The 27,319-nt window shown below is 34.9% G+C and overlaps 1 protein-coding gene across 2 annotated transcripts in view; it reads right to left on the bottom strand.

The window, feature by feature from the left end:
- GRIK2 (glutamate ionotropic receptor kainate type subunit 2) overlaps positions 1-27,319 on the bottom strand; it is a 772,190-nt gene that overhangs the window by 17,458 nt on the left and 727,413 nt on the right. For both annotated transcript variants that reach the window (XM_055433591.2, XM_088840933.1), the window contains exon 14: positions 24,230-24,455. In XM_055433591.2, coding sequence (XP_055289566.1) covers positions 24,230-24,455 — 226 coding nt within the window. The remainder of the gene's footprint in view (positions 1-24,229; positions 24,456-27,319) is intronic.

Genomic DNA, 27,319 nt, shown 5'->3' on the forward strand with positions numbered 1-27,319 from the left:
CCAGCTTTTTCACATTCATAAAGAGGCTCCTCAGTTCCTCTTTGCTTTCTGCCATAATTGTGGTGTCATCTGCATATATGGGGTTATTGATACCTCTTCCTGTAATCTTGTTTCCAGTTTGTGCTTCATCCAGTCTGGCATTTTGCATGTTATACTCTGCATATAATATAAGTTAAATAAGCACGTTGACAATATACAACTTTGATGTACTCCTTTCCCAATTTGGAATCTTTCCATTGCTCCATGTTCGAGTCTAACTGTTTCTTCTTGACCTGAATGCAGATTTCTCAGGAGGCATGTAAGGTGGTCTAGTATTCCCATATCTTGAAGTATTTTCCACAGTTTGTTGTATCAATACAGTCAATGGCTTTAGCATAGTCAATGAAAGAGAAGCAGATTTTGGGGGGAATGTTTTTGATTTTTCTATGATCCAACACATTTTGGCATCTTGATCTCTGGTTCCTCTGTCTTTTCTAAATCCAGTTTGAACACCTGGAATTTCTCAGATCATGTGCTGTTGAAGCCTAATTTGGAGAATTTTGAGTGTTACTTTGCTAGTGTGTGAGATGAGTGCAATTATGTGGTAGTTTAAACATTCTTTGGCACTGCTTTTCTTTGGGATTGGAACGTAAACTGACTTTTTCCAGTCCTGTGGCCACCGCTGAGTTGTCCAAATTTCCTGACATATTGAGTGCAGCACTTTTACAGCAATATCTTTTATGATTTGAAGTAACTCAGCTGGAAGGAGTGGTTAATACTTTGCAGACAGTAATGTTTTATATTTGTTATTTGAGATGAATACCAGAAGTAACAGTTTATACAGTCTTGGATCATTCAAAAATCGTCATGGTGACACATTGTAAGATTTTTTTTTGGTTGTTTATCATTTTACACTTTGGAAAGAAATATTATTTTCATTGTAACCAACAGTATAAATGAAATTTAGTATGTAGGCTAATGGGGGTAGATGTTAATCTGCATTAGTGTTATGTGATAAGTAATAACTTTTCTAATTGGTTTCCCCAAAGCATGGAATAATACTGAACTATATGCATCTTTCAACATCTGTCCCAAAGGATCAGTCTTATTGCTTTCTCTCATCCAGAAAATAGTCTGTTATTAGTGTTTAATCATTCCTAAACTCTATTCTTTCCTAAAAACTTCACATTACAATTTTCTACACAAATTCATCCATAAGTGTTTTTTCTGCTTGTAGAAACATACTGATTTCAGCTTGCATTCCATGTTGTCTGTGATTTTGTCTTGATTTAAATATTACTGCATCTACACCTAAAGATTATTTTTGCTAAGAGCAATTAAAAACCTGATCTGGAAGCTATTTTGCCCCATAAGGAACAGCACTATATGTCTTCTTTTTACTTGATTAATATAACAGGACTAATTCAGCACTGCTCTTTTAGCAAGAACAGGCAAGTTAAAAATCAGGCATACAAGGAAAATCATGAAAAGTTAGTACCTTATTGAAAAGTTGGAGTGAAGTTACACCAAGTCCAGGTAGAAAGTTCTTTCCTTAATGTAATCCTCAATTTATGTAGAAGAAATGTTTAAGTACATGGCTTCTATATATCTTTTTCACTATCTTCCTAAAAGGTGCATTATCCATTCCTATAATTAGAACTAATTTATTTTTTTTAACTGTGCAAAATCTAATTATGGTAGGATAATTTCTTCCCCTTAGTTCCCTTCCTCTGTCCTCTTCCAAATACTACTTTGATGAAGATGCTCAGTTTAAATTATTCTTAGCCCATTAGATTTCAGTGGATTAGCCTAGTCCATACTATTTTCTACCTTGATCATTTACTGGAGACTCAGCTTAGGTCATTAAGTATTACTCTATTATTTACCTTTTAAGATGTGATCTATTTTCCTAAGTAGATTATAAACTCTAACATACTGTAAGAGTGACAATCAGGTGTTTTTAGTCTTCTCTCGCATGTATTTAAAAAATATATATGAAGTTCATCTTGTTTGGCTATCCAGTTTTCATTAATTCATTACATCTAGTCTAGAACCAGCTTTAAAGTCACATGTACTCTGAATTACCATTCTGATTAATCATGTATGTCCCTGGCAAAATAAACATTGATCGAGGAAAAATCATTTTAGCTTATCAAATATATCCTTCCATTGGAAAAATAGGATCTGAAACAAATTTTGTACTTTTAATACTTATAGAAATGACCATAAGTGGCTAATATAAAAATATAGCCTGAAAGCACAATTATAAACAAATGTTTGGAGGATACTGACATGAAAAGTAGACTTTGAAATATGGAAAATTCTTGATCCATTTAAGTAATATTTTGAGGTAGGTCATTTTTCATCCTGAGCTAAATTGAGAGTATTATTTTATTGCCAATTCACCAAAACTCCTGAATTGCATTATGATGTTTATTCTAATATTTTCAAACATCATATTCTCTACTACATTCTCAAAATAAGGCACAGATAAAAAAAAGTAAACCAATTTTCAACAAATGATGGGCACATCTTGATTTCTTGCTGGTTGGGCTTATCTCCAGCACTTATTATAACTATGAAAATGTCCTGTTGCTAGCAGACCTCCCCACACTTGCTTTCCAGTGTAAACATAATATGTAAATAGAAATCAGTTTGAATAAAAGCTGAAAAACTAATATACCTCAGTTTGAGTTTTTTAACTGGCTGAAACAATACAGATCATATAATCGATGACACTAAATCACTGCAATGCTTTGCCATTCTATTATTTTTTTTTTAATTTTATTTCTAAAAAAGAATTTTATTAAAAAAGCACAAATGCAAAGAAATGAACAGAGGAAAATTTATGCATCGAACCTGGACTGGTCACTTATGATAATATACATGCTACAATTCCATTCTATTATTGACTCATTTTAAATACTAATAATTCATCAACAATGACATTACTTCTTTGGTGTGCTATTTGATGCTCCTTGGGAAGCATTTCTAGCAGGTACCAATAAAGTCAAAAGTGGTTTGAAACTTTATCTAGTTGAAAAATTTCAAGGAGATATTGAGATCAATGAATAAAAGTATCTTTTATCGTCTTTTCAACATGAATAACCACGCACTTAGCTCTAATGAAGTGAACAGCCATTAGTTAGAGTCGAAGTTTTGCTCAAGTATGAACCTAGCCTCAATATAGGTTGTCAAGCCAAGAATTATGAGGCCATTGAGTGGCAGCTGTGAGAAGCTGGGGTTATGTACCATAAGGTTGTCTTCAAAGAAGATGAGTACCTTTGCATCAGGGCTCTTAAATTGGATTAGGAAACTATTGAGGAAATTGTAAATATGTCTAATATAACATATGCTTTTGCATAAAAGTCAATCCTCAAATTCTTAAGAGGGCAAACAGGTAACTTGTGAAGAAACAAGTTTGACAAAAAGATCTGAAAAATTGTAACATCAAGTATGGAAAGATAATTTTCAGTTCAAGTTTTATTAAAAAATCTGTGGGAATTTCAACACAGGGTTCCCAGATACTTAAACCTTTATTATATCCCAGGATATATTTTGTCTAAAATACTCTAATTTCGGCATATAAGTTACTTTTAAAAAAACACCATGTGAGATAAGGCAAATACCTCTTAAAGCTGAATTCAGCTCTCTGATTTTCACTATGCAATTTCTGGTTATTTCATTTGTATTCCTGCTTACAATTAGACTTTCTTTGATTGTTTAAACATATGCTCCATTCTGACACTAAGGAACAAATATGTTTAAAAATGGTCTTTTTTCAAGTTGCTGAAGGATCCCATTTACCAGATAAATCATTTCTAGCTTACATGAATGAAAAGGAGAGTGAGAGAGAAAGAAAGAGGAGGAGGAAAAAAGGAAGGAAGGAAAAAAGACATGTGATTACTACATAGTAAAGTCCCTTGATAAGGCCTGGGGCTCAAAAGAGCACTCAAGAAGACATAAAGGCACTTTTGAGTGACAAACAGAAGCAATATATATGTGTGCATAAATAAAACCTACAAACACACCTATTCAGAATTCCCCAACTAAAAAAAAAAAAAACTAGTCTCCAAATGTCCCCAAAGGTTAAATTTTGATCAAAAAACTTTACATAGAATTATAATTTCACGAACATTCCTCCTAACAAATAGACTAAAAGCTCCTTGGGAAAATAAACTGTGATTTGTTATAAACAATTAATATAATCTCACCAAGTAGTTCTGAGCCAACTTGCTGGGTTTACTAAATTGAGTTGACTCCCTTCTCTCTTACTTTCTTCCCTCCTTCCTCCTCCCTACCTTACTTGTACCTTTCCTTCACTTTTTTTCATACACTGACTGCTTTCCTACTCCTTCCTTCCCCCTCCCACTTCCTCTCCTTTTCTCTCAGTCGTCTCCCATCCCCTCTCCGTCCTTCCCATCCTTTCAGTTCTTTGATGTTTCTTATAGAATGGAATACACATGTAGTTATACATTCTTGGTTCTAAAGTTTAAATCTGCTACATATAAATTATCGATTTGCTCATTTGATTGTTTTCTTCATGCTCTTTACAAACATACCAATTTAAGTGTGTACCAAACATTTTCCTTATCTCATTCAGGAAATATAATATAGAAAAGATGAAAGGGAATTAGCTTTACTTTTAACTCTTGAAGAGGCTTATTAATGGATATAAAGCTTTTCTTTAAAGGTTGCACAGCAAATTTTCTAATACCTATCATGCTTTAGTGAAATATTTTAAAATCACAATATCCGTATAACAGCGATCTCCCATCCATCTGGCCAGAAATGTCTTTACTTTCAAATTAGGCTTCTGCATGCTTTAATCGATTACTAAGTTCAGGGGGAAAAAAATCACTCTTTCTTTCTAAGAAAAGTATCTTTCTAAAACTTATTATAACAATATTTCCTAAACTGGATTTTCCCTATACACTTCTTTTTTGGGAAGTGTACATCTGTGTTTCACTTTTAAAGTATTCATCACTCAAATAAGCTTGAAGAATACTCCATAACAAATATATCTTTTGTGTAAATATACATTATACATTAGCAAAATAAAAGGCTGCTCTCTCTCCAATGAAGGATAAAGTTTTAAAATTTCTTAAATGATTACATTTGTTTTATTGAAGAATTTTTTCCTTCCTATCTATTAATGTTCACATCAATTATTTTGTTTTAATCTCAATTTGAAAAGCACTGCCTTCAATAACAGTAATTACTACTGTTACTACATTATCTCTCTCTGTCAAAAATAAGCTGTTTTTTGTTAGACCTTAGCTTTGAATTTACACATCACAGGACTACTGATCAAGTCACGTATTTTTTGTATGTTCTTTTTCATCTCTTCATATGCTTCATGAAGCATCAGCTCATAAGAATCCACATCACAATACTTTAGGACATGTCTTCACAGCTGGCTTTTAAATCCCTTTACAAAGTACATTTGAGGGATAATATTTATGAGCTATTTAAATCTATCTGTATACCAAAACTGATGAAACCAATTCTGGGGGAAAATACACTGTCTTTATTTTTCCTTATAGTACCCAGATCCTTTAAATATTTTGTTAAAATTATAGGAGGATGGCTAGGTATTTCTGTTTATCATAATAACAAATTCCCACTGTCCACTTCCTAAAGGATTTTAGTGTCCTTTGTTTTATATTTCATAGTTATTCAACTTATCATAATGATATTATAAGCTGTGTATTACAGAGAATTAGGTAACATCCTGGTATTTGTTCTCTTTGGGACTGGGAAGATATTTACGAAATAGAGTACTCATAATTTTAGGTTTCCTCTAGCATAGCATGTCATTTCTCCAAGATACTGTGCACTTTCTGAAGTATAGTAACTCACACATCATATGGGTATGTGACTATACTATATTCACTAAGTATATATAATTTCAATGATTTGACTCAAAGAGTTTCAATAATTCCTTAATTATTCCTCTTCTTTGAAGGTGTTTAATATGATAAATATTTCTAAGACACATACCCAAATACTTGAAGTGCTTTAAATAATGACTTAAAACATCAGGCTACCTGTCAGTTATAGGTAATCAACCATCCATTATTCGTCTTTTTTCATCCAATATCTAGCACAGTACCTATCACAAAGTAAGCATTTAACAATGCTTTTTGATTGAAACATTGAGTCAATTATAAAAATCCATTATGATATAGTCAAAATATGTTAAGGTATAACTTCTGATATTGACATCTTCTCAGTTTCTTATTAAATTCAGTAGAAAACATAGAGTTCATAAACATATGAGTTTCACACTTTTAGTGTTGACCATCTAGGATAAGTCAGGATGAAAAACAAGTTCATACATCTTTATGCTATCCTTATATTTATATCAGCTGTCAGAGGCATCCCTTGGTCAGTGCCTTAACAAGTAAATGAACTGTTAACACAAAACATCTGAGGATATCTGTTGGAACCATCAACTTTCATTCTTAAATTACAGTGCTGTTGGCAATGTTATATTTTATGAAATTGCTCCCTGCTTCCTATGCTGAGATGAGAGTTGGGTGCCCTAAATGCACAACATATTTTGGGTGCTTTTAGAGCTTTATCTCTTTTCACCATTATTTCCATGATAAAATCTTCCAATAATATTGGAACTAGACCACATTTTCTTAGAGCCTTTTTTCTCAATAACAGATGGGTTTTATTATCTCTTAGGACACTGCCTCTCTCATACTTGTTTTTAAGAAGTGTTAAGTTAAATTTTATATTTACATTTCAGATTCAATTTTACATTGCTATTCTCCAGTTTTATGCTGTAGTCAACAGTGCTGTTATACAATATCATAGCATCACTGTTCTTTTCCTCTATAGAACTTGTCTCAGTTTGTAACTAAAAATAATTTCTGTGACTATTTGTTTAATGCTTATTTACAGTAACAGGCTGCAAAATTCATAAAGACAGAGGTTATTTCTGCTTTGTTAGTAGAATACCTGGCACACTCATTTGTGCAAGAGTGTGTGTTTAGTTGCTTCAGTTATGCCTGAATCTTTGCAACCCTATGAACCATAGCCCACCAGGCTCCTCTGTCCATGGGATTCTCTAGGCAAGAATACTGGAGTGGGTTGCCATGCCCTCCTCCAGGGGATATTCCAGATCCAGGGATTGAACCCACATCTCTTGTATCTCGTGCATTGGGAGGTGGGTTCTTTACCACTAACATCATCTGGGAAGACCAAATATAATATTCACATGCATGAATAAAATATTAATCACTTAACAGCTGGTCATGCATACCTGCAACTTTGTTCTGTTCTGTTCTGTTCTGTTCAGTCGCTCAGTCGTGTCCGACTCTCCGCGACCCCATGAATCACAGCACGCCAGGCCTCCCTGTCCATCACCAACTCCCGGAGTACACTCAAACTCATGTCCACAGAGTCGGTGATGCCATCCAGCCATCTCATTCTCCGTCGTCCCCTTCTCCTCCCGCCCCCAACCCTTCCCAGCATCAGAGACTTTTCCAGTGAGTCAACTCGTCGCATGAGGTGGCCAAAGTATTGCAGTTTCAGCTTTAGAATCAGTCCCTCCAATGAACATCCAGGATTGATCTCCTTTAGAATGGACTGGTTGGATCTCCTTGCAGTATAAGGGACTCTCAAGAGTCTTCTCCAACACCACAGTTCAAAAGCATCTATTCTTCGGCGATCAGCTTTCTTCACAGTCCAACTCTCACATCCATACATGACCACGGGAAAAACCATTGCCTTGACTAGACGGACCTTGGTTGGCAAAGTAATGTCTCTGCTTTTTAATATACTATCAAGGTTGGTCATAACTTTCCTTCCAAGGAGCAAGCGTCTTTTAATTTCATGGCTGCAATCAGCATCTGCAGTGATTTTGGAGCCCAAAAAAACAAAGTCTGACACTGTTTCCACTGTTTTTCCATCTATTTCCCATGAAGTGATGGGACCAGATGCCATGATCTTTGTTTTCTGAATGTTGAGCTTCAAGCCAACCTTTTCACTCTCCTCTTTCACTTTCATCAAGAGGCTTTTGAGTTCCTCTTCACTTTCTGCCATAAGGGTAGTGTCATCTGCATATCTGAGGTTATTGATATTTCTCCCAGCAATCTTGATTCCAGCTTGTGCTTCTTCCAGCCCAGCGTTCCTCATGATGTACTCTGCATATAAGTTAAATAAGCAAGGTGACAATATACAACCTTGACGTACACCTTTTCCTATTTGGAACCAGTCTGTTGTTCCATGTCCAGTTCTAACTATTGCTTCCTGGGCTGCAAACAGGTTTCTCAAGAGGCAGGTCAGGTGGTCTGGTATTCCCATCTCTTTCAGAATGTTCCACAGTTTATTGTGATCCACACAGTCAAAGGCTTTGGCATAGTCAATGAAGCAGAAATAGATGTTTTTCTGAAACTCTCTTGCTTTCTCCATGATCCAGCGGATGTTGGCAATTTGATCTCTGGTGCCTCTGCCTTTTCTAAAACCTGCTTGAACATCTGGGAGTTCACGGTTCACATATTGCTGAAGCCTGGCTTGGAGAATTTTGAGCATGACTTTACTAGCATGTGAGATGAGTGGAATTGTGCGGTAGTTTGAGCATTCTTTGGCATTGCCTTTCTTTGGGATTGGAATGAAGACTGACCTCTTCCAGTCCTGTGGCCACTGCTGAGTTTTCCAAATCTGCTGGCATATTGAGTGCAGCACTTTCACAGCATCATCTTTCAAGATTTGAAATAGCTCAACTGGAATTCCATCACCTCCACTAGCTTTGTTCGTAGTGATGCTTTCTAAGGCCCACTTGACTTCACATTCCAAGATGTCTGGCTCTAGGTCAGTGATCACATTATCGTGACTATCTTGGTCGTGAAGATCTTTTTTGTACAGTTCTTCTGTGTATTCCTGCCACCTCTTCTTAATATCTTCTGCTTCTGTTAGGTCCATACCATTTCTGTCCTTTATCGAGCCCATCTTTGCATGAAATGTTCCCTTGGAATCTCTAATTTTCTTGAAGAGGTCTCTTGTTTTTCCTATTCTGTTGTTTTCCTCTATTTCTTTGCATTGATCACTGAGGAAGGCTTTCTTATCTCTCCTTGCTATTCTTTGGAACTCTGCATTCAGATGCTTATATCTTTCCTTTTCTCCTTTGCTTTTCACCTCTCTTCTTTTTACAGCTATTTGTAAGGCCTCCTCAGACAGCCATTTCGCTCTTTTGCATTTCTTTTCCATGGGGATGGTCTTGGTCCCTGTCTCCTGTACAATGTCACGAACCTCCGTCCAGAGTTCATCAGGCACTCTATCAATCAGATCTAGTCCCTTAAATCTATTTCTCACTTCCACTGCATAATCATAAGGGATTTGATTGAGGTCATATCTGAATGGTGCAGTGGTTTTCCCTATTTTCTTCAATTTAAGTCTGAACTTCGCAATAAGGAGTTCATGATCTGAGCCAGAGTCAGCTCAGTTATTTCTTATGAACCTAAACTATATATCTTTAATCCATATGCAATAATTATAATACATTTATTTCAAATGAAGTATTTAATATACATAGCAACTAAACACTCCATGGGACCCATTTCAGATTTCCTGTTAGATAAAAGCTAAACTAGTATAATGTTATAGTCATCACTCTTTGTATTTTCTTTTGAAGGTATTCTATCAAAAAAATCTCACTTTGATAGGCATATAAAGAATTCACAAGTGATAACCATAAAAAAGGAGATTAATCTCATCTTGAAAACAAATTATCAGCTTATAACATTTATCACAGAACAGTAAATTAGTGCTAAAAGTGATCATTTCTCCATGATAACTTGTAATATCTTTCCACACTGGAAATCTATGAACATCATTTTCTTGCTTAAGCATTTTTAGTGGTGCTCTAAAGCTATTGAATGAGTTTCTCTGGTGGCTTAGTGGTAAAGAATCCACCTGTCAATGCAGAAGACACAGATTCAATCCCTGGGTTGGGAAGATCCCCTGGAGAAGGAAATGGTAACCCACTCCAGTATCATTGCCTGGGAAATCCCATGGAAGAAGAGCCTGGTGGGCTACAGACCTTGGCATGGCAAAAGAGATATGACCTAGTGACTAAAACAAAACAAAAAATCTATAGAATACAAGCTCAGTTCCTAATGATGTCATAAAATCCCTTTCTTCAACATATCACAGACTTTTCAGACTGTATACTAACACGTCATTAGTACAAACTATGAAGTTCTATTTTCTGGAGAGCCTTGTTTTCATACTTTCTCTAATTTTCTGGTTGAACATCCTCACAACCAGATAATCTGCTGCTCATCTTTCCCTAACTTTGTACACTTTTTTTTGGCTGTCACAGAGATATACAGGATCCTTCTTCTTGTAGTCATAGCACATAGCAGATACCCTAGTACAACATTTGGTGAATGGTATTCTAGTGTTTTGCTATATATCTTTTCCTATTGAATAATGATATGAAGGCTTCCTTGATGGCTCAGATTGTAAAGAATTTGCCTTCCATGTGGGAGACCCAGGTTTGAGAGTCATGTATAACTCTTATTTTACTATTAATTATTACATGTACAAACACAGGTGATAGATTCTAATCATTACATATACATACACAGGTGCTAGGCATATAGGGATGAACAATGTAACATGAATCCTGCCCCCATTGAGTTTTTACTGTAACACAAAACACATGTATTGAATAACCTTTGCAACTTTGAGGATGACTATAATCAACAACAAATTATAGAAATATGTGACAGAACTATGTTAGTCTGCTTACTTTGTATGCAAAAAGGGTTGCATTACTTTGAAGATCATAGGGACAATAACTCTTCTTTCTCTTTGGATGCCTTTCACATATTTTTCCTCTATTTCCTTTCTATATGCATTCCTGGTTTAGAAAGGTATATATGAAAAAGGCAAATAATAATGAGAGCACCCCCAAACTCACTTTGTTCATTTTTCTAGATACAGAGAACTAAGTTCAAGATATTAGGTTCATGGTGGAATGGAGCCAAATATAAATACTTCTGAGAATGTAGAAATGTGGATATACCACCAATAACAATGAAATATATATGTATATATATATATATATATATATTTAAGATAAAGTTTTAAAAAGTAATTAAGCTAAATACCTATATTCAAATTCTATAACTGGCTTAAATTGGATAGGGATTTTTTTTTTCTATGTTGTAGACCTCAAAATTCAAAGTGTTAAGACCTGTATGGAAAAGGATTCTACTTAAAGGAATATTTGTAGAATCCTCAGCAGAATATTAAGCATCTAAGATCACAAAAGGAGATGAGTATCTGAGGCACACAAAATGTATCAATGCATGTGCATGCTGTCTCTCAGTCATGTCCGACTCTGTGATGCTGTGGACTGCCATCAATCAGGCTGTTCTGTCCATGGTATTTTCCTGGCAAGAACACTGGTTGGGTTACCATTTCCTACTTCAAAATGTATCAATAAATACCTTCAAATTGTAGAGTAGATATTCTATCCAGTTGCCTTTTATTATTATTCTGAATATTCTTTGACTTGTGTGAAAAAATAATAAGAAGGGCAAATGTTATCAGCACATAATGAAAAAGTAACTATTATCACTTGTTCTGACCTATTTCATACATATCAGTTAAAAGTGACTGGTGAAGCAGATTTGTAGTCACATTGCTACATATTAAATCGTGAAACTCTGACACAAAATATGAAAACAGAAATGTTTCATTCTAGAAACCCTGTCTTCCAAACAAGTTTTCATCTGCATGATAATCATTTGAATAGCGGTAAGAGTGAAAATGTCAGGAATACTCTCCTCATTATGATGTTTTTGTTCCAAGTTCAATATTAAACTTTGATAAATGAATTATAATAGCTGGACAATTTTAAATAAAATCATCATCCTATTTAATCTTCAAGAACCCCAAAACTGGGAGAGAATAACTTTTTCAGGAGAGTAAAATACTTGTCACTTAGCAATGGGTCCCTAATTTTTGTGGTACCAGGGACCTGTTTAGGGGAAGACAAGTTTTCCATGGACGGGATGGTTTGGGGATGAATCAAGCACATTACAATTATTGTGCACTTTATTCTATTATTATTACATCAGTTCTACCTCAGATCATCCTACATTAGATCCTGGAGGTTGCAGACCCTGGCTCTAAGGGAGATCTCAAGTCAGTTTTTCAATTTTGCCAACTTTTAGTTTTCACCAACCTCTACCACTCTGAATCCCTGCATTAAACAACAGACTACTAGTTTATGTTCAATATTGCATTCCCCATTTTCGATGTTAAATTTGTTTTCCTATCTAAATTTCTATCCAATTTTTTTAAGTTTATCTCCTTAAGAAAAGGGATGATCTATATTTATATTTTATGTTCAGTGTTTTACATATCCAACTGGTTGAACAGTGATAAAATTTCTTATGATTGACAAAATTAGAAGGAAACAAATATATCTTCAGTGGTAATCCTCTCTGAATATAACCTGGATTCTGTTCACTAAATATTCAGGAAATGTTAAGAAAAGAAAAAAAAAATAATGCTGCTCATTTAGATAATGTCCTTTAATAGAAATTTTTTTTTATTAGAATAGATGGGCTTCCCTCATAGCTCAGTCGGTAAAGAATCTGCCTGCAATGCAGGAGACCTGGGTTAGATTCCTGGGTCGGGAAGATCCCCTGGAGAAGGAAATGGCAATCCACTCCAGTATTCTTGCCTGGAAAATCCCATGGACAGAGGAGCCTGGCGAGCTACAGTCCATGGGGTGGCAAGAGTTGGACACAATGGAGTGACTAAACCATAGAATAGATATTGATCATGTTCCTCTAAATGATGGTTACTTAACCTATAATATACTGATTGGTTGATGCTAAAACCCTGGTTAGGTTCCAAAGGGAATGATTTCTACTGCTTAGGAATCACGTCAGTTTAGTTGCTCAGTCGTGTCCAACTATTTGCAACACCATGGACAACAGCATGTCAGGCTTCCCTGTCCATTACAAACTCATGGAGTTTTCCCAAACTCATGCCCATTGAATCGGTGATGCCATCCAACCATCTCATCCTCTGTTGTCCTCTTCTCCTCCTGCCTTCAATCTTTCCCAGAATCAGGGTCTTTTCCAATGAGTGAGTTCATCGCATCAGGTGACCAAGTATTGGAGTTTAGCTTAGGCATCAGTCTCCCAATGAATATTCAGGACTGATTTCCTTTAGGCTGGACTGGTTGGATCTCCTTGCTGTCCAAGGGACTCTCAAGAGTTTTCTCCAACACCACAGTTCAAAAGCACCAATTCTTCAATGCTCAGCTTTCTTTACAGTCCAACTCTCTCATCCATACATGACTACTGGAAAAACCACAGCCTTAACTAGATGGACTTTTGTTGGCAAAGTAATGTCTCTGCTTTTGTTGTCTAGATTGGTCATAACTTAACTTCCAAGGAGCAAGCATCTTTTAATTTCATGGCTGAAGTCACCATTTGCAGTGATTTTAAGCCCCCAAAATAAAGTCTGTCACTGTTTCCATTGTTTCCCCATCTATTTTCCATAAAGTGATGGAGCAGACGCCATGATCTTAGTTTTTTGAATGGTGGATATTAAGCCAATTTTTTTCCCTCTCCTCTTTCACTTTCATCAAGAGGCTCTTTAGTTGCTCTTTGTTTTAAGCCATAAACTTGATGTCATCTGCATATCTGAGATTATTGATTTTTCTCCCAGCAATCTTCATTTCAGCTTGTGCTTCACCAAGCCCAGCGTTTCTTATAATGTACTCTGCATATAAGTTAAAAAAGCAGGGTGACAATATACAACCTTGATGTACTCCTTTCCCTATTTGGAACCTGTCTGTTGTTCCATGTCCAGTTCTAACTGTTGCTTCCTAACCCGCATACAGATTTCAGAAGAGACAGGTGAGGTGGTCTGGTATTCTCATATCTTTAAGAATTTTCCAGAGTTTGTTGTTATCCACACAGTCAATGGTTTGGCATAGTCAGTAAAGCAGAAATAGATTTTTTTTTTTTAACTCTCTTGCTTTTTCAATGATCCAATGGATGTTGGCAATTTGATCTCTGATTCCTCTGCCTTTTCTACATCCAGCTTGACCAGCTGGAAGTTCACAGTTCATGTATTGCTGAAGCCTGGCTTGGAGAATTTTGTGTATTACTTTACTAGCGTGTGAGATGAGTGGAATTGTGCAGAAGTTTGAGAATTCTTTGGCATTGCCTTTCTTTGAGATTGGAATGAAAACTGACCTTTTCCAGTCCTGTGGCCACTGCTGAGTTTTCCAAATTTGCTGGCATATTGAGTGCAGCACTTTCACAGCATCATCTTTCAGGATTTGAAATAGCTCAATTGGAATTCCATCACCTCCACTAGCTTTGTTTGTAGTAATGCTTCCTAAGGCCCACTTGACTTCACAATACAGGATGTCTGGCTCTAGGTGAGCGATCATACCATCGTGATTATTTGTGTCATGACGCTCTTTTTTGTACAGTTCTTTTGTGTATTCTTGCCACCTCTTCTTAATATCTTCTGCTTCTGTTAGGTCCATACCATTTCTGTCCTTTATTGTGCTCATCTTTGCATGAAATGTTCCCTTGCTATCTCTAATTTTCTTGAAGAGATCTCTAGTCTTTCCCATTCTATTGTTGTCCTTCTATTTCTTTGCACTGATCACTGAGGATGGCTTTCTTATCTCTCCTTGCTATTCTTTGGAACTCTGCATTCAAATGGCTATATCTTTCCTTTTTCAACAACACAAGAGAAGACTCTACACATGGACATCACCAGATGGTCAATAACAAAATTAGATTGATTATATTCTTAGCAGCCAAAGATGGAGAAGCTCTATACAGTCAGGAAAAAGAAGACTGGGAGCTGACTGTGGCTCAGATCATGAACTCCTTATTGCCAAATTCAGACTTAAATTGAAGAAAGTTTGAGAAAATCAATAGACCATTCGATATGACCTAAATCAAATCCCTTATGATTATACAGTGGAAGTGAGAAATAGATTCAAGGGATTATATCTGATAGATAGAGTGCCTGAAGAACTATGGATAGAGGTTTGTGACATTGTACAGGAGGCAGGGATCAAGACCATCCCCAAGAAAAAGAAATGCAAAAAGGCAAAATGGTTGTCTGAGGAGGCCCTACAATTGTTTAGGAATAGATCATACTAACAACCCATCTTACCTGTAATATATTCAATATATTCTAAAGTATGAAGAATAGAGAGCAAAAAGTATAAGATACAAATAACTTAAAAACCACAAATACACAATTTTACTTATCATAAAACATTTCTTCAGGACAGTATTTTAGAATTATTTGTTATGCCTATGTTCTAGTCCAAACACTCTAAATTTTATATGTTTAATCCTAATCCAATAATATAAACATGATTCTATCCATGTTGAGTCTCAGAGAGGCTTAGTAGCTTCACCTATGACTCCTGGGACACTTAGGTGGAACTAAGATTTGTATATAAGTCATCTGTCTACAGTGGGTGCAAGGCACTCATCTTTGGAATTTAGTGCTTATACATTTTACTTCTGTGCTTTGACTTTTTTTTTTCCCCCTAATACCAATGATTCATTGATCTTACTTAGTCATGCTAACCAAAGGATGGCAGTCTGGCACAGTCAATCAGGCTAACTAATCTATAATATAATTTGAATCCATGGCCTTGGAGTAATCACCACAAGACACCAACAAAATAAATTCATGGTCTAATGTTTGAATATAAAATCTATTTGGACAAACTCTGTTTTCATGAGAATTTCCCATGTATTTATTGTTTAGGTACCATGTGGTCAACATTTACAATATTAATGAAGGCTGCTCACATTGGTGCTCACGATTCATTAAATTCTCTCCAGAAACTTCCTAGATTCTAGCTTTCAGAGTCTGTTGATAATGTCTGTAGAGCACACATAGCTTACTGAGACTCATCTGTTTTCAGTGACATGAAATCTAGGCTTTAGCAAATATGCCAGGAAAATACAGGTGTATTTTGGCTTTTTTGTTTGTTTGCTTAATTTAGGCTCTGAAAATTATTAGATCTCGATTGAGATTTGCAAAATCACTTCACCAACATTAAAATTATGCAGCTTTTGCGATGAAAAAATAGAATGCATTTTAATGGAAGATGACCTGCAGAAAGATGAATAATTTGCATCAATTTTTGTGCATTATGTTCACCTAATGAAGACAAATGTATTCATTCATTTTAGTAAAGCTGAAGAACTAAAGACCAGCAATTTTATGCATCTATAATGATGAATATTACAGTACTTATTATATGATGAATTGGGAATTCTAGAATTGGATGGTGAGCAAAACAGGGGAAAAACATGCTTCTCATACTGATTTCTATTTTTATAAACACAGGCATCTGCCTTAAACAAACAACATGCCTCTTTTTAGTACTGATCCCAATCTCTCACTTCGTCAAATAACAAGAAATAAAGAAGCAGTGAAATCTCATGCATTTAACATTAGAAAATACAAGAAAGAAATTTCACATTGTTCACATGTCAAAGTGATATCCTTCTACTATAAACAGTCCACGATACGACCTGTTGTAACTTAGGCTGATTGTGTGGAAGGACATTATAATGAGATAAATGTAACTTAAGCATTATTAATAGGGCTATAGCTATTTTATATTTGTTAATATAAAATATGTTAGAAAATAGTCTATAAAGGTAATATTAAATTCCAATTGTGAAGTAAGAATGTATCTTATTTATAATTGTATATAAAAGAAATAAGTATATAATAGAAATAAGATGCAAATAATTATGTGTAAATATAATAGGAATAAAACGTAAATACATTTACATAGAAAATTTAATAGAAATATAATGTATATAACAGTTTTGTGTCTGATAAAATTGTCTTTAAATTTAACCTTAGTATTAAAGACATATGTAAAAAATAAAAGACATTTATAAAGCCAGTATCTTTGCATTCATCTTTACTTTATCTCTACATTGCCTGTTATGTTCTTCACATATTACACATATTTCAGTAGTTTTCTATGAAATGAGTAATTTAATGTGGATTTAGTTCACAGAAATAATTATACATTGACTATTTAAACTTACTATTGATATAACCCCCGAAGTAAAGTGGGGATACATAAGACTATAGAAAATTTTAGCACTGTGGATGATAGGCACATAAACAGTATTTCCTGTATCCCCTTTTCAGTTGACTTGTATTTCCCACATGTTATTTACTGGTGGAGGCACCAATAAATGGATGAAGTGTACCACTAGCTTACTGTCAAAGATAGAAACAGTTTTAATGGGACCCTACAGACACTTTACAATATTTCTACCAAACTGAACACAGCAAAGCAAAATAACACCAACTGGCTCTAATGGATTTCTCTAGATTGCCACTTTCCTACCAGCTCACAGCTGCTGAGTCTGCCTAGTCCTCAAAGTGCACTATGCACTCAAAATTCCAAAGACAGAAGCCAAAAAGGCTTTTAGTATGGGTGGTCAGAAAGGACACAAGGCAGCCGAAAATGCCATTAAGTAGAAATGCTCCCCATTCAACTAAATAGATTATAACCTATTCTAAATTAACAAGCAAGACTGAAACCTCTCACACATATTTTAGTATTCCTTAATGAAAACTGCTGTGATTTGTTTTTTGCTTTACCCCCCACCCCTCATCCAGTTTTTGTTGTTTTAATTTGAATGGATGAAAAAGAATTTCAGTTAACTTATTATAAGAACACCAAAACTTCAAAAATCTACCAAACCATACATATCATATTAAAATAGCACCACTGCATTCTGGAAAACTATGAAAGGGATTTAATGTCACCACGAGCTTAATTAAGCCAGCTTATGCTTATTTAGCATTTACCTTCAAATCATTGCTCCACTAAGGTATTTTGTGTAAACAGAGCTTCCCTAATTAAATGGCTTCTATCTGAGTCATTCAGTGAGTCCACAACAGGCTTTGGGCAGTAATCATCACACTCAGAGTGATGAATAGTCACAGCAGGCCCCTAGATGAATCACAGGAGGCCTCGCAGGCTCAAATGACACATGGACTTTTGGGGGAAAAAAACAGAAAATACCCATGAGTTTTGAAATATACCTCAATACTCAGTCCAGGAGAGACACAGCATTTCTGTTTGACCTCCTGCACTTAACCACACATGCCTCTATGACAGTAACTAAAAATCTGAGTAACAGTAAAAGCAAGGCAAAGGGAGTTCCTCTTTGATCACATTTACAATATTAATGAAAATCGAATTTTCATTTCAGTTTATGGCGCCTATAGGTATAAACTCAAAATCCTGAGGTATTTCTGGTATTGATCTAGATTTCCAGAAAAGCCTGCATTTCTTTGCTTTGAATAGTTATCTCCTTAACTTCTGTTGGGAAAAGAAATTCAAATAACCTTTTATTTTTCACACCTAAAAACATTATTTAAAAAAATTTATTCCTTATAATTAAATAAAATTTTAAAATTAAGTAAATACAAGTTATCAAAAAATCATCACTGTTCTTGAACAAGATTATATAAAAGGGAAATGCCGATTAATGAGTCAAGATCTTCAGGTTTGATGTTGGTTGAAAGTTTATGGTATGTCAGAATCTCATTCAAGTACTAGAGTTGCATGTCATTTCATTTATTAATGACTTAAGTAATAATTCATGAAGTTATATTTTTGGCAGAGCTATGACATAAAAAATCATAAATTACTGCCTGAATTTTTTTTCTCAGAAGTATTTGAGGGGTTAAAGTGTTAAATGTCTCTTTCCAGATTATACTACTTTGATGAATTTATATGAGTTAATAAGACTTATAATGTATTAGAGACTCAAAATCATTGAATTTTGTGCTTTGTTTGAATGAATAAAATAAAATTTACTAAGTTAAGAATTTAATATTATCAAGTCAAACAGAAGAAAGCAAGTTATCTGAATAAGAGAAACAAAAAGTATATTGTAATACTGGCAGGTGACTGATTTGAATATTTATTCCTTTAAATGTATTTATCTTATTCAGAATTAGGCTAAAAATAAAGTGCATGTTAAATGTATTAAATAACTTTTGTAATAAAGAGACATTTTAATAAGCTTAAATTCAATATTATTTGGTAGTGAAAATAAAAATATGGTGAAATGTTCTTCCTAGTCTATAATTTTGCTATTTCAAAGTATTATTAGATATTTTGAATTTGTATTAATACATACTGATAATTTTATATTAAAATTCCAAGAAGGTCCTTATAAAAGAAATTTATCATGTGCTAGTTTCTAATTTTAAAAAATTCATTCTATTTAAAAACACTAATATATTACATTATTACACCACACTAACTACATACTACAAAAATGATTCCACATATATAAACCCACTTGATTTCTATAAGTTTCTTGTGCAAGTGACCTTGCAAGTATCAGTGACTACTTTTTCGTGATAACTAAGCTTTTTCAGAAGGGCAAAAGTTGATCTGATCAGCTGAGTTGACTAGATAAAAGAAAATAAAAGCTATATCCTAAGGCTTATAGCTAAATTTGTTTTGTTCTCTCATCTTATCTATAAGGTTAGAAAGAGAAGAAATAGAAATTCCAAATGTTGTGTATTTTTCTTAATTTAAAAAGTTACATTAAAAGTAAAGTATATATATTATTATTTTAAATTGTTTTATATTTTCCTTATAACTCAATATCTTACAGTAAACACTGTCAAGGGTAGGAATAAAAACGCTGCTTTGTATGGTTCCCATAAACTGTAACAGGGAGCTTCCCTAGAACTGATTCAACTATTATCTTTCTTTTTTAAAATAGCTTTCACATCTGAAATATCCCAGTGAGTTTTTTAGAATTAGATACTATTTTGATTGATTGGGCTTCCCTTGTGGCTCAGCTGGTAAAGAATCCACCTGCAATGTGGGAGACCTCAGTTCGATCCCTGGGTTGGGAAGATCCCCTGGAGAAGGGAAAGACTACCCACTCCAGTATTCTGGTCTAAAGAATTCCATGGACAGTCTATGGGGTCACAAAGAGTTGGACAATACTGAGTGACTTTCACTCACATTGATTGATTTGTAGCAAGCATTTCCTCAAAGCAAAACAATATGATAGAGACAGCCTTGGAACACTGATACACTGTATTTACAACTCAAACAAGCAAATAAACAAACAACTCTCAAGCTTAAGGTTTTATAAATATAAGTCAAATATCTTTATTCTAAAAATTTTAAATTATGAGTATTATTATGTAACTAACAATCATGAAAATTATCTGTGCTATACTCCAAAGAGAAACAAGTTAACAGGATGGCCTCCAACAGTTAGAGTTACCCCAGCCTGTACGCTGATGAGGACAGGAATCAAAATGAGATACCCCAGGCCCCATACTCCAAAGAGGGCCTCCCCAATGGCTCAGCCTTAAAGACTCTGCCTGCAGTGCAGGAGATGTGGTTGAATTCCTGGGTTGGGAAGCTCCTCTGGAAGAGGGCATGGCAACCCACTCCAGTATTCTTGCCTGGAAAATTCCATTGACAGAGGAGCCTAGTGAGCTACAGTCCATAGCGTCAGAAAGAGTCAGACCTGACTGAGGGAATTTAGCAGGCATACTCCAAAACCCTTATATATCCTCCCCAAATCTTATTTAATTCTCACTTCCCTGAATCACTCTTGTTCAATGAGTTCATCACATTGAATAATGTAAGATGCTACACTGATCATTAGCTCCAAAAATTGTTTTCTCTGTTTATAAATCTTGCTGCACCATCATATTTTTAGATATAGAGTTCATTTGCTCAACAAATAATTGAAAATCCATGGAGTGCAGGCACTAATCTCGTATGGGCTTATAACAACTAAAAGGCCAAAATCTCTGTCCTCCACATAATGTAAACCAAACAGGAAGGTATGGCTATACTGGAATCTCACTCCTTTCAGAAACAAAATGAATTTATTTTCTTCAGTTCTTTCCAAATGAAACTGTGAAGCAATAGGAACCTATCAATCACTGCTTCCATTCTTTATATGTATTTAAGGAGCTTGATTTTTAAAATTTGTTCTGAGACATCAGCAAACCATATTGCTTCACATAATAGATTCCTGCCCACTTTAAATCAAACTCTAGGAATCTGTCAAGCATATTATCTGAAACACCATATTTAGCATTAAATAGACCTTTAGGTTTTCCTAGTCTAACTCTCTAATTTTACTAATTAAAAAAGAGAAATTTAGAAATATAAATTTCACATCACTTATCCAAGATCACAATAAATGATAAGACTAAATATAGAATATCAGTGTGCAAAATACTACATGATGATAGTTTTGAGCATATAATCAGTCTCTTTTCTAACATATGGTAAAGAATCTGCCAGAGATTCTTGCAAGAGACTTGGGTTCGATCCCTGGGTCGGGAAGATCACCTACGGGAGGAAATGGCTACCTGCTCCAGTATTCTTACCTGGAGAAACCCATGGACAGAGGAGCCTGGAAGTCTATACTCCATGGTATGGCCAAGAGTCAGACACGACTGAGTGACTAATATTTTCACTTTCACTAAGCTTGAAAATTTATCAGAGTTGCTCATCATAAACTCCAAATAAATGGTACATGAATGCATGAAACTGTTGAATTATTTAGGAAATTCTTACAGAGGGAAAGAACTATGTTGGATCTAACTAGGGAGTATGCTAGAATTTGAATACATGATCAACACAAAACTATCTCAATAAACTCAATCCTTATTGTGAATATGTTAAAACATTTTGAAAAGACATGCTCCTTAAGCTTATTATAATTAGGATAACTCAATCATCTTTATATGTTAGAATTAATTACATATACTTTGGCACAATAATGGCAAAGCTTTGAATGGTCTGTTCCTGGTGTGAGCAGTAAAGGAGGTTCATTTTGTGTAGAGAATTTTAAAACAACAATAGCAACTACTATTACCACACACTGGCAAGTCAAAACATGTCAAAAATAAAACATTCCTCCCTGTAAAATATCTTTTGTTCATCTGAGTTGTAAACATTTAGTATTGAGTTTTAACAACCCAATTTATTAAACTTTGAATTAGCAAATATTTATTTTTTATTCTTTAATAAACATTGTACTCCACTTGGAAACTAAATTGGAGAATCCTCGTTACACAGCTTAAAAGTGAAAGTGAGTCACTCAGTCCTGTCCAATTCTTTGTGACCCCATGGACTATACTGTCCATGGAATTCTCCAGGCCAGAATACTGGCGTGAGTAGACTTTCCCTTCTCCAGGGGATCTTCCCAACGCAGAGATCAAACCTAGGTCTCCCACATTGCAGGCAGATTCTTTCTAGTTGTGCTTTGTTTTGCTTTCGTTACTTCAACAGCGACTGTGGTATCATTATTTTTAGTCTACCATATAAATACTGGAATATGCAATGTTACAGGAGTGAATATCTCAAAATTCTCTCAGAGCCAGTTCAAACTATTTTCAGCTATAATGAATTTGAATAAATTTTACCAAATATGAAAGAGTTTAATGTTGAATTTTTTGAAGTTATTATGGTGGAAAATTTCTGGACTTCCTAGACTTTTGAAAGTTGTTAGAAATGATCCCAAAGAAACAAAAACATGGATAACATTGCAATTTCTGAATTTATCATGAAATGGGATTTTTTTATGAATCTATGCCTCACTTTCTAATTATAGTATACATGTTTGTTGATTTGAAAGAAACTTTTCAAAATTAAATGCAATAAAATTATTAATGAGGATACATTGAGAAATATGGCTATACCATTTATTAAACACAATTACATGAAAATCAGTTTTGACCCAGTTGTTAAAAACTTTGCAGAAGTTTCAAAACTATTATAGTGTCATTATTCACTATTGTTTGTCAAGCACTCAGTCTGGTATTTTGTTTCAGCAGCCCAGGTGGACTAGCATATGCACATTCTTTTTCTCACTACTTCTGCTGTGGTATCTCCTTAATTGTGACTCTGACACCTGAGCCTCCTTCCTATATAGACCCTATTGCTTTGGAGCCATGTGGTTAATCCAGGAAAATTTCCCCATTTTAAGATCCTTAACTTCATCACATCTGCAAAGTCCTTTTTAGCAATAAAGGTAACATATTCACATGTTTGGGGGATTAAACCAGGAACATTTGGGGGGAGCCATTTTTATGCCCACAGCATGCATGTATGTACTCTAATATCATGTATTCATTCATTCATTAACTTATCATATAAATATACACATATTCATATAGTATACATAAATATTAAGCTCAATAAATGTAAATTTTCATTGTCTTTTCTGGCAATTATTATTATTTCATTCCATGATTATTATTGAAACTAATTTTGTCATATAGAAGGAAGAATGTTAAATACAATCAATCCTAGTGTAAATTATTCTAGGTATTTTACTAGTAAATTGTCTGCTAGTACTCTTAAATAAAGCATATACTTCTCTTAAATGATTATTCACAGTAACCATTTGCAGCTCATTCTTTTAGTCAACAAAATCAAAAGACACAGATGTATAGATCAGTCTTTGGGACTCTGTGGGAGAGGGTGAGGGTGGGATGATTTGGGAGAATGTCATTGAAACACGTATGTTGTCATATGTGAAATGAATCACTAGTTCATGGTCAATGCATGTTACAGGATGCTCGGGGCTGGCATGCGGGGATGACCCAGAGGGAGGATAAAGGGAGGAGGGAGGAAGGAGGTGGGAGGGGGGTTCAGGAGGGGGAACTTATGTAAACCCGGGGTGAATTCATGTCAATGTATGGCAAAACCAACCAATATAATATTGTAAAATAATTTGCCTCCAATAAAAAATAAATTAATTACAAAAATAAAAAAAATAAAAAATAAAAAAAAAATCAAATGCTATATTCATACACCACTAATCCAAAAAAATAAAGTTCCAAAAACTTTATTTTATTTATCAAACTTTTTTTTAAGTGTAAGATTAAAGAGAAGGTCCTTTATGGGGAGGTGTTGTGGGTTTTTTCAACTCTGATATAGTAAAAATGTCTACAGACCATTTTAGTAGAAATCATTTTTTCTTTTGTTACTTATTCCTTTAGAAGCAGATGTCCAACTATTTTCCTGTTTTTATATAGTCAAAGAATAAAGCAAGATACATTTGTTTGAAGCAAAATTCCTAATGGCATATGGAGGCACTGTATTTTCTCGCTTCTCACAGCAACTAGGATTAATGAACAAAGAACAAGTGGCTGACATGAAACCTACCCATGGGAGTGCCAACGCCATAACCTTTGGAGTCTATGAGGCCACCAATCTGTGTCAGGTTACAGTTCCGCTGGGTGACAAACTCGATGGTTGTTGACTCCATTAGGAAAGCATAATCAGAGGTGAGGACTCTCTGGATTCCTTCTTCATTACTTTTGACGAGCACAGATTGCCTCCTGCTACTCATAAAAGCCCACATTTTGTCATATGTAGAGATTTTTGATTTCTGGGGAAAAACAGGACACATAAGAAAGATATTTCTTAGTTTCCATGTGATCCTACAATATTTTGATGAAATTGACTATATTTAGTTTGCTCATAATACTGTATAATTGTATTATTAGTAACAGTGATACTAAACAACAACAACAAAAAATCAAAATCCATGAAGAAACATTTCTCAGAGCAATTCTTCATCATATTTCCAGGCATGGAGCAGATTTATTTAGCAAGTATATAAAAAATGCCCTAAGATTCAAAAGTTGACAACTAGTAAATCATAGGAGGCAATAAAAAAGAGAGAATAAAACAGACTAATAAGGAGGGATTTTTGCTTGTATCTCACATGAGTATCTCATGTGTACAATTTTATCTTTCAACATTACTATAACATCAAATTTGGAAAATGCAGACACTGGACACCGATTGACACTATAAAAGTATAAGATTTTTTTCCCCTGAATTCAGTTGTTGACTATAAGACAGATGTTACATTATCCCCCAAGGACACATACAAATATAAGTTGAAGAGATGAGAGGAATTTGTTACAAATAAGGATATTACAAGTAAGATGACTACATTTCTGCTGAGACACAATCTGGACACCATAGAACTTATTTTAACCTGCCTCAGGACAACAGGAAATCAATCATCCAGGTCTTACTAACTAAGGATTCCTGGACCAAGAAAATAGAAGAGTTTTTATATCCAGCTGGAAATTCTCAGTAGGGCTTCAGTACGACTTATTGCTAAAGGAAAGGAATGGGTTTTGTTCAGAAGGCACTGGTAAAACATAAACAGGAAAAGGTTAGCATCTGTTTATGGAAAGCTCATTTGTGAAACCTTACCTTAGTTTCATTCTTATACCAACACAAAACATAATATTCCAATTATAAACACAAGGAGGATTTTCACCTCATTGGTTGTTCTGCCATAAAACGTTGAAACTATTTTCCAATAAATAGGTATACAGTCTTTTGAAGTTTAAGCATGTATTTAGTCTTACATGTGCCAGGAAATAAACGTGATATTATTCCTTCCACTAAAAGTTAGTACAGAATAATATTTTGAAACATTATGACACTATTTCAATGATAAAATGGGGAAAAAATTAATTTGGAGGTAGGGAAATACCTAATGGTGCAATATGTGCTTTATAAAAACAAGTATAGCTTTAGAGGGCTTCTCCAGTAGCTCAGATGGTAAAGAATCTGCCTGCAATGCAGGAGACCCGGGTTTGATCCCTGGGTCAGGAAGACCCCCTGGAGAAAGAAATGGCAACCCACTCCAGTACTCTGGCCTGGAGAATTCCATGGGCGGAGGAGCCTGGTGGGCTACAGTCCATGGGATCGCAAAGAGTCAGACACAACTGTGTGACTAACTTTTACTTTCATAGCTTTAGAGCAAATAAGCAATAAAAATGTAAACCTTTGCTCTCCAACGAACATTACAACATGCTGAAAGGCCAGTCCTTGAAAGAAGGCAGCTAGAGCACCCAGAATGAGATTGGCATGATAACAAATTTGGGCAGCTATGGTGGCATGTCAGTTGTTTTTAAGGAAAATAGTCAAATGTTTTGAGTACAAATGGGACATGAAAGGAATAGTTAGGACTATGGTGATATTCTTACTGGAATAATTATGACCAATAGTGGGATTTTGTAAAGATACATCTCGCTATCCAAATTAGGAACATAATGAGGCTAGCTGTAACAAGTTCATTACCTTTCAAAGGTAAAAAATGTTTTGGCCTTTGGATTGCTGCTGCTGTGGCTGCCAAGTCACTCCAGTCGTGTCCTACCCTGTGTGACCCCATAGACAGCAGCCCACCAGGCTCCTCTCTCCCTGTGATTTTCCAGGCAAGAACACTGGAGTTGGTTGCCATTTCCTTCTCCCATGCATTAAAGTGAAAAGTGAAAGTGAAGTCGCTCAGTTGTGCTGACTCTTAGCAACCCCACGGACTGCAACCTACCAGGTTCATCCGTCCATGGGATTTTCCAGGCAAGGGTACTGGAGTGGGTTACCATTGCCTTCTCCAATGTTTTGGATATAGTGAGGTCAAAACACAAAATAAAAATCAGAGCTCACCTTCAAATTAAATGTGTAAAAAATAAAATTGGACACAGTTTTTGATTTAGTAAATCTGTGACTGATAATAAACACAATCCCATGGATGTAATACTAAAAATTCATGTAATCAAAACTGCATGTTCATTACTTGACAATTTAAAATGTAACATCTTTGTTGTTGTTTAGTCGATAAGTTGTGTCTGACTCTTTTGCAACCCCATGGACGTGCCAGGCTACAGTGTATACATATATACACTCTCTTTTAGATTCTTTTTCCATACAGGGCATTACAGAGTATTGAGTTCCCTGTGCTATGCAATAGGTCCTTATTAATAACTTCCTATCTTCCATTTTTACTTAAATATCTCCTAATATACTTCTGGTTTTCTTGAATCTATTGTCTATGGTTTTTGTACAGCTTCAATCATCTTTCCTGTCTACAGAAAATAAACCTATTCCTAGTATTCTTATATGGGATAATAGGTTTTGATAGAAAAGTTACCCAAATTGTTTTGTTTCTCATAATAAACACCCACATATTTCAATTTAGAAATATTGACTATCTGCTGCTCACTCACATTTTATATGGCTTGCTTGCTAGTTTGGCTGTCATTCTTTGACTACAATTTCCAACTGAGCAAAGTCATCTATCAATTATGGCTGTAAAACACAACACTGTGTAGCCAGATATGGGAGATAAGATTAAAGTCTTTGTAGATTGCATGTATATATGTGTGTGGTTATGTGAGGCCTTTAAATTCAAACTATTTCTATAGAAAATTAAAATAAAAAACTAGTCTT

This window comes from Moschus berezovskii, chromosome 10, assembly GCF_049115385.1.
Source record: "Moschus berezovskii isolate FMDL1 chromosome 10, NW_MosBer_1.0, whole genome shotgun sequence".
In the NCBI taxonomy this organism is placed as follows: Eukaryota; Metazoa; Chordata; class Mammalia; order Artiodactyla; family Moschidae; genus Moschus; species Moschus berezovskii.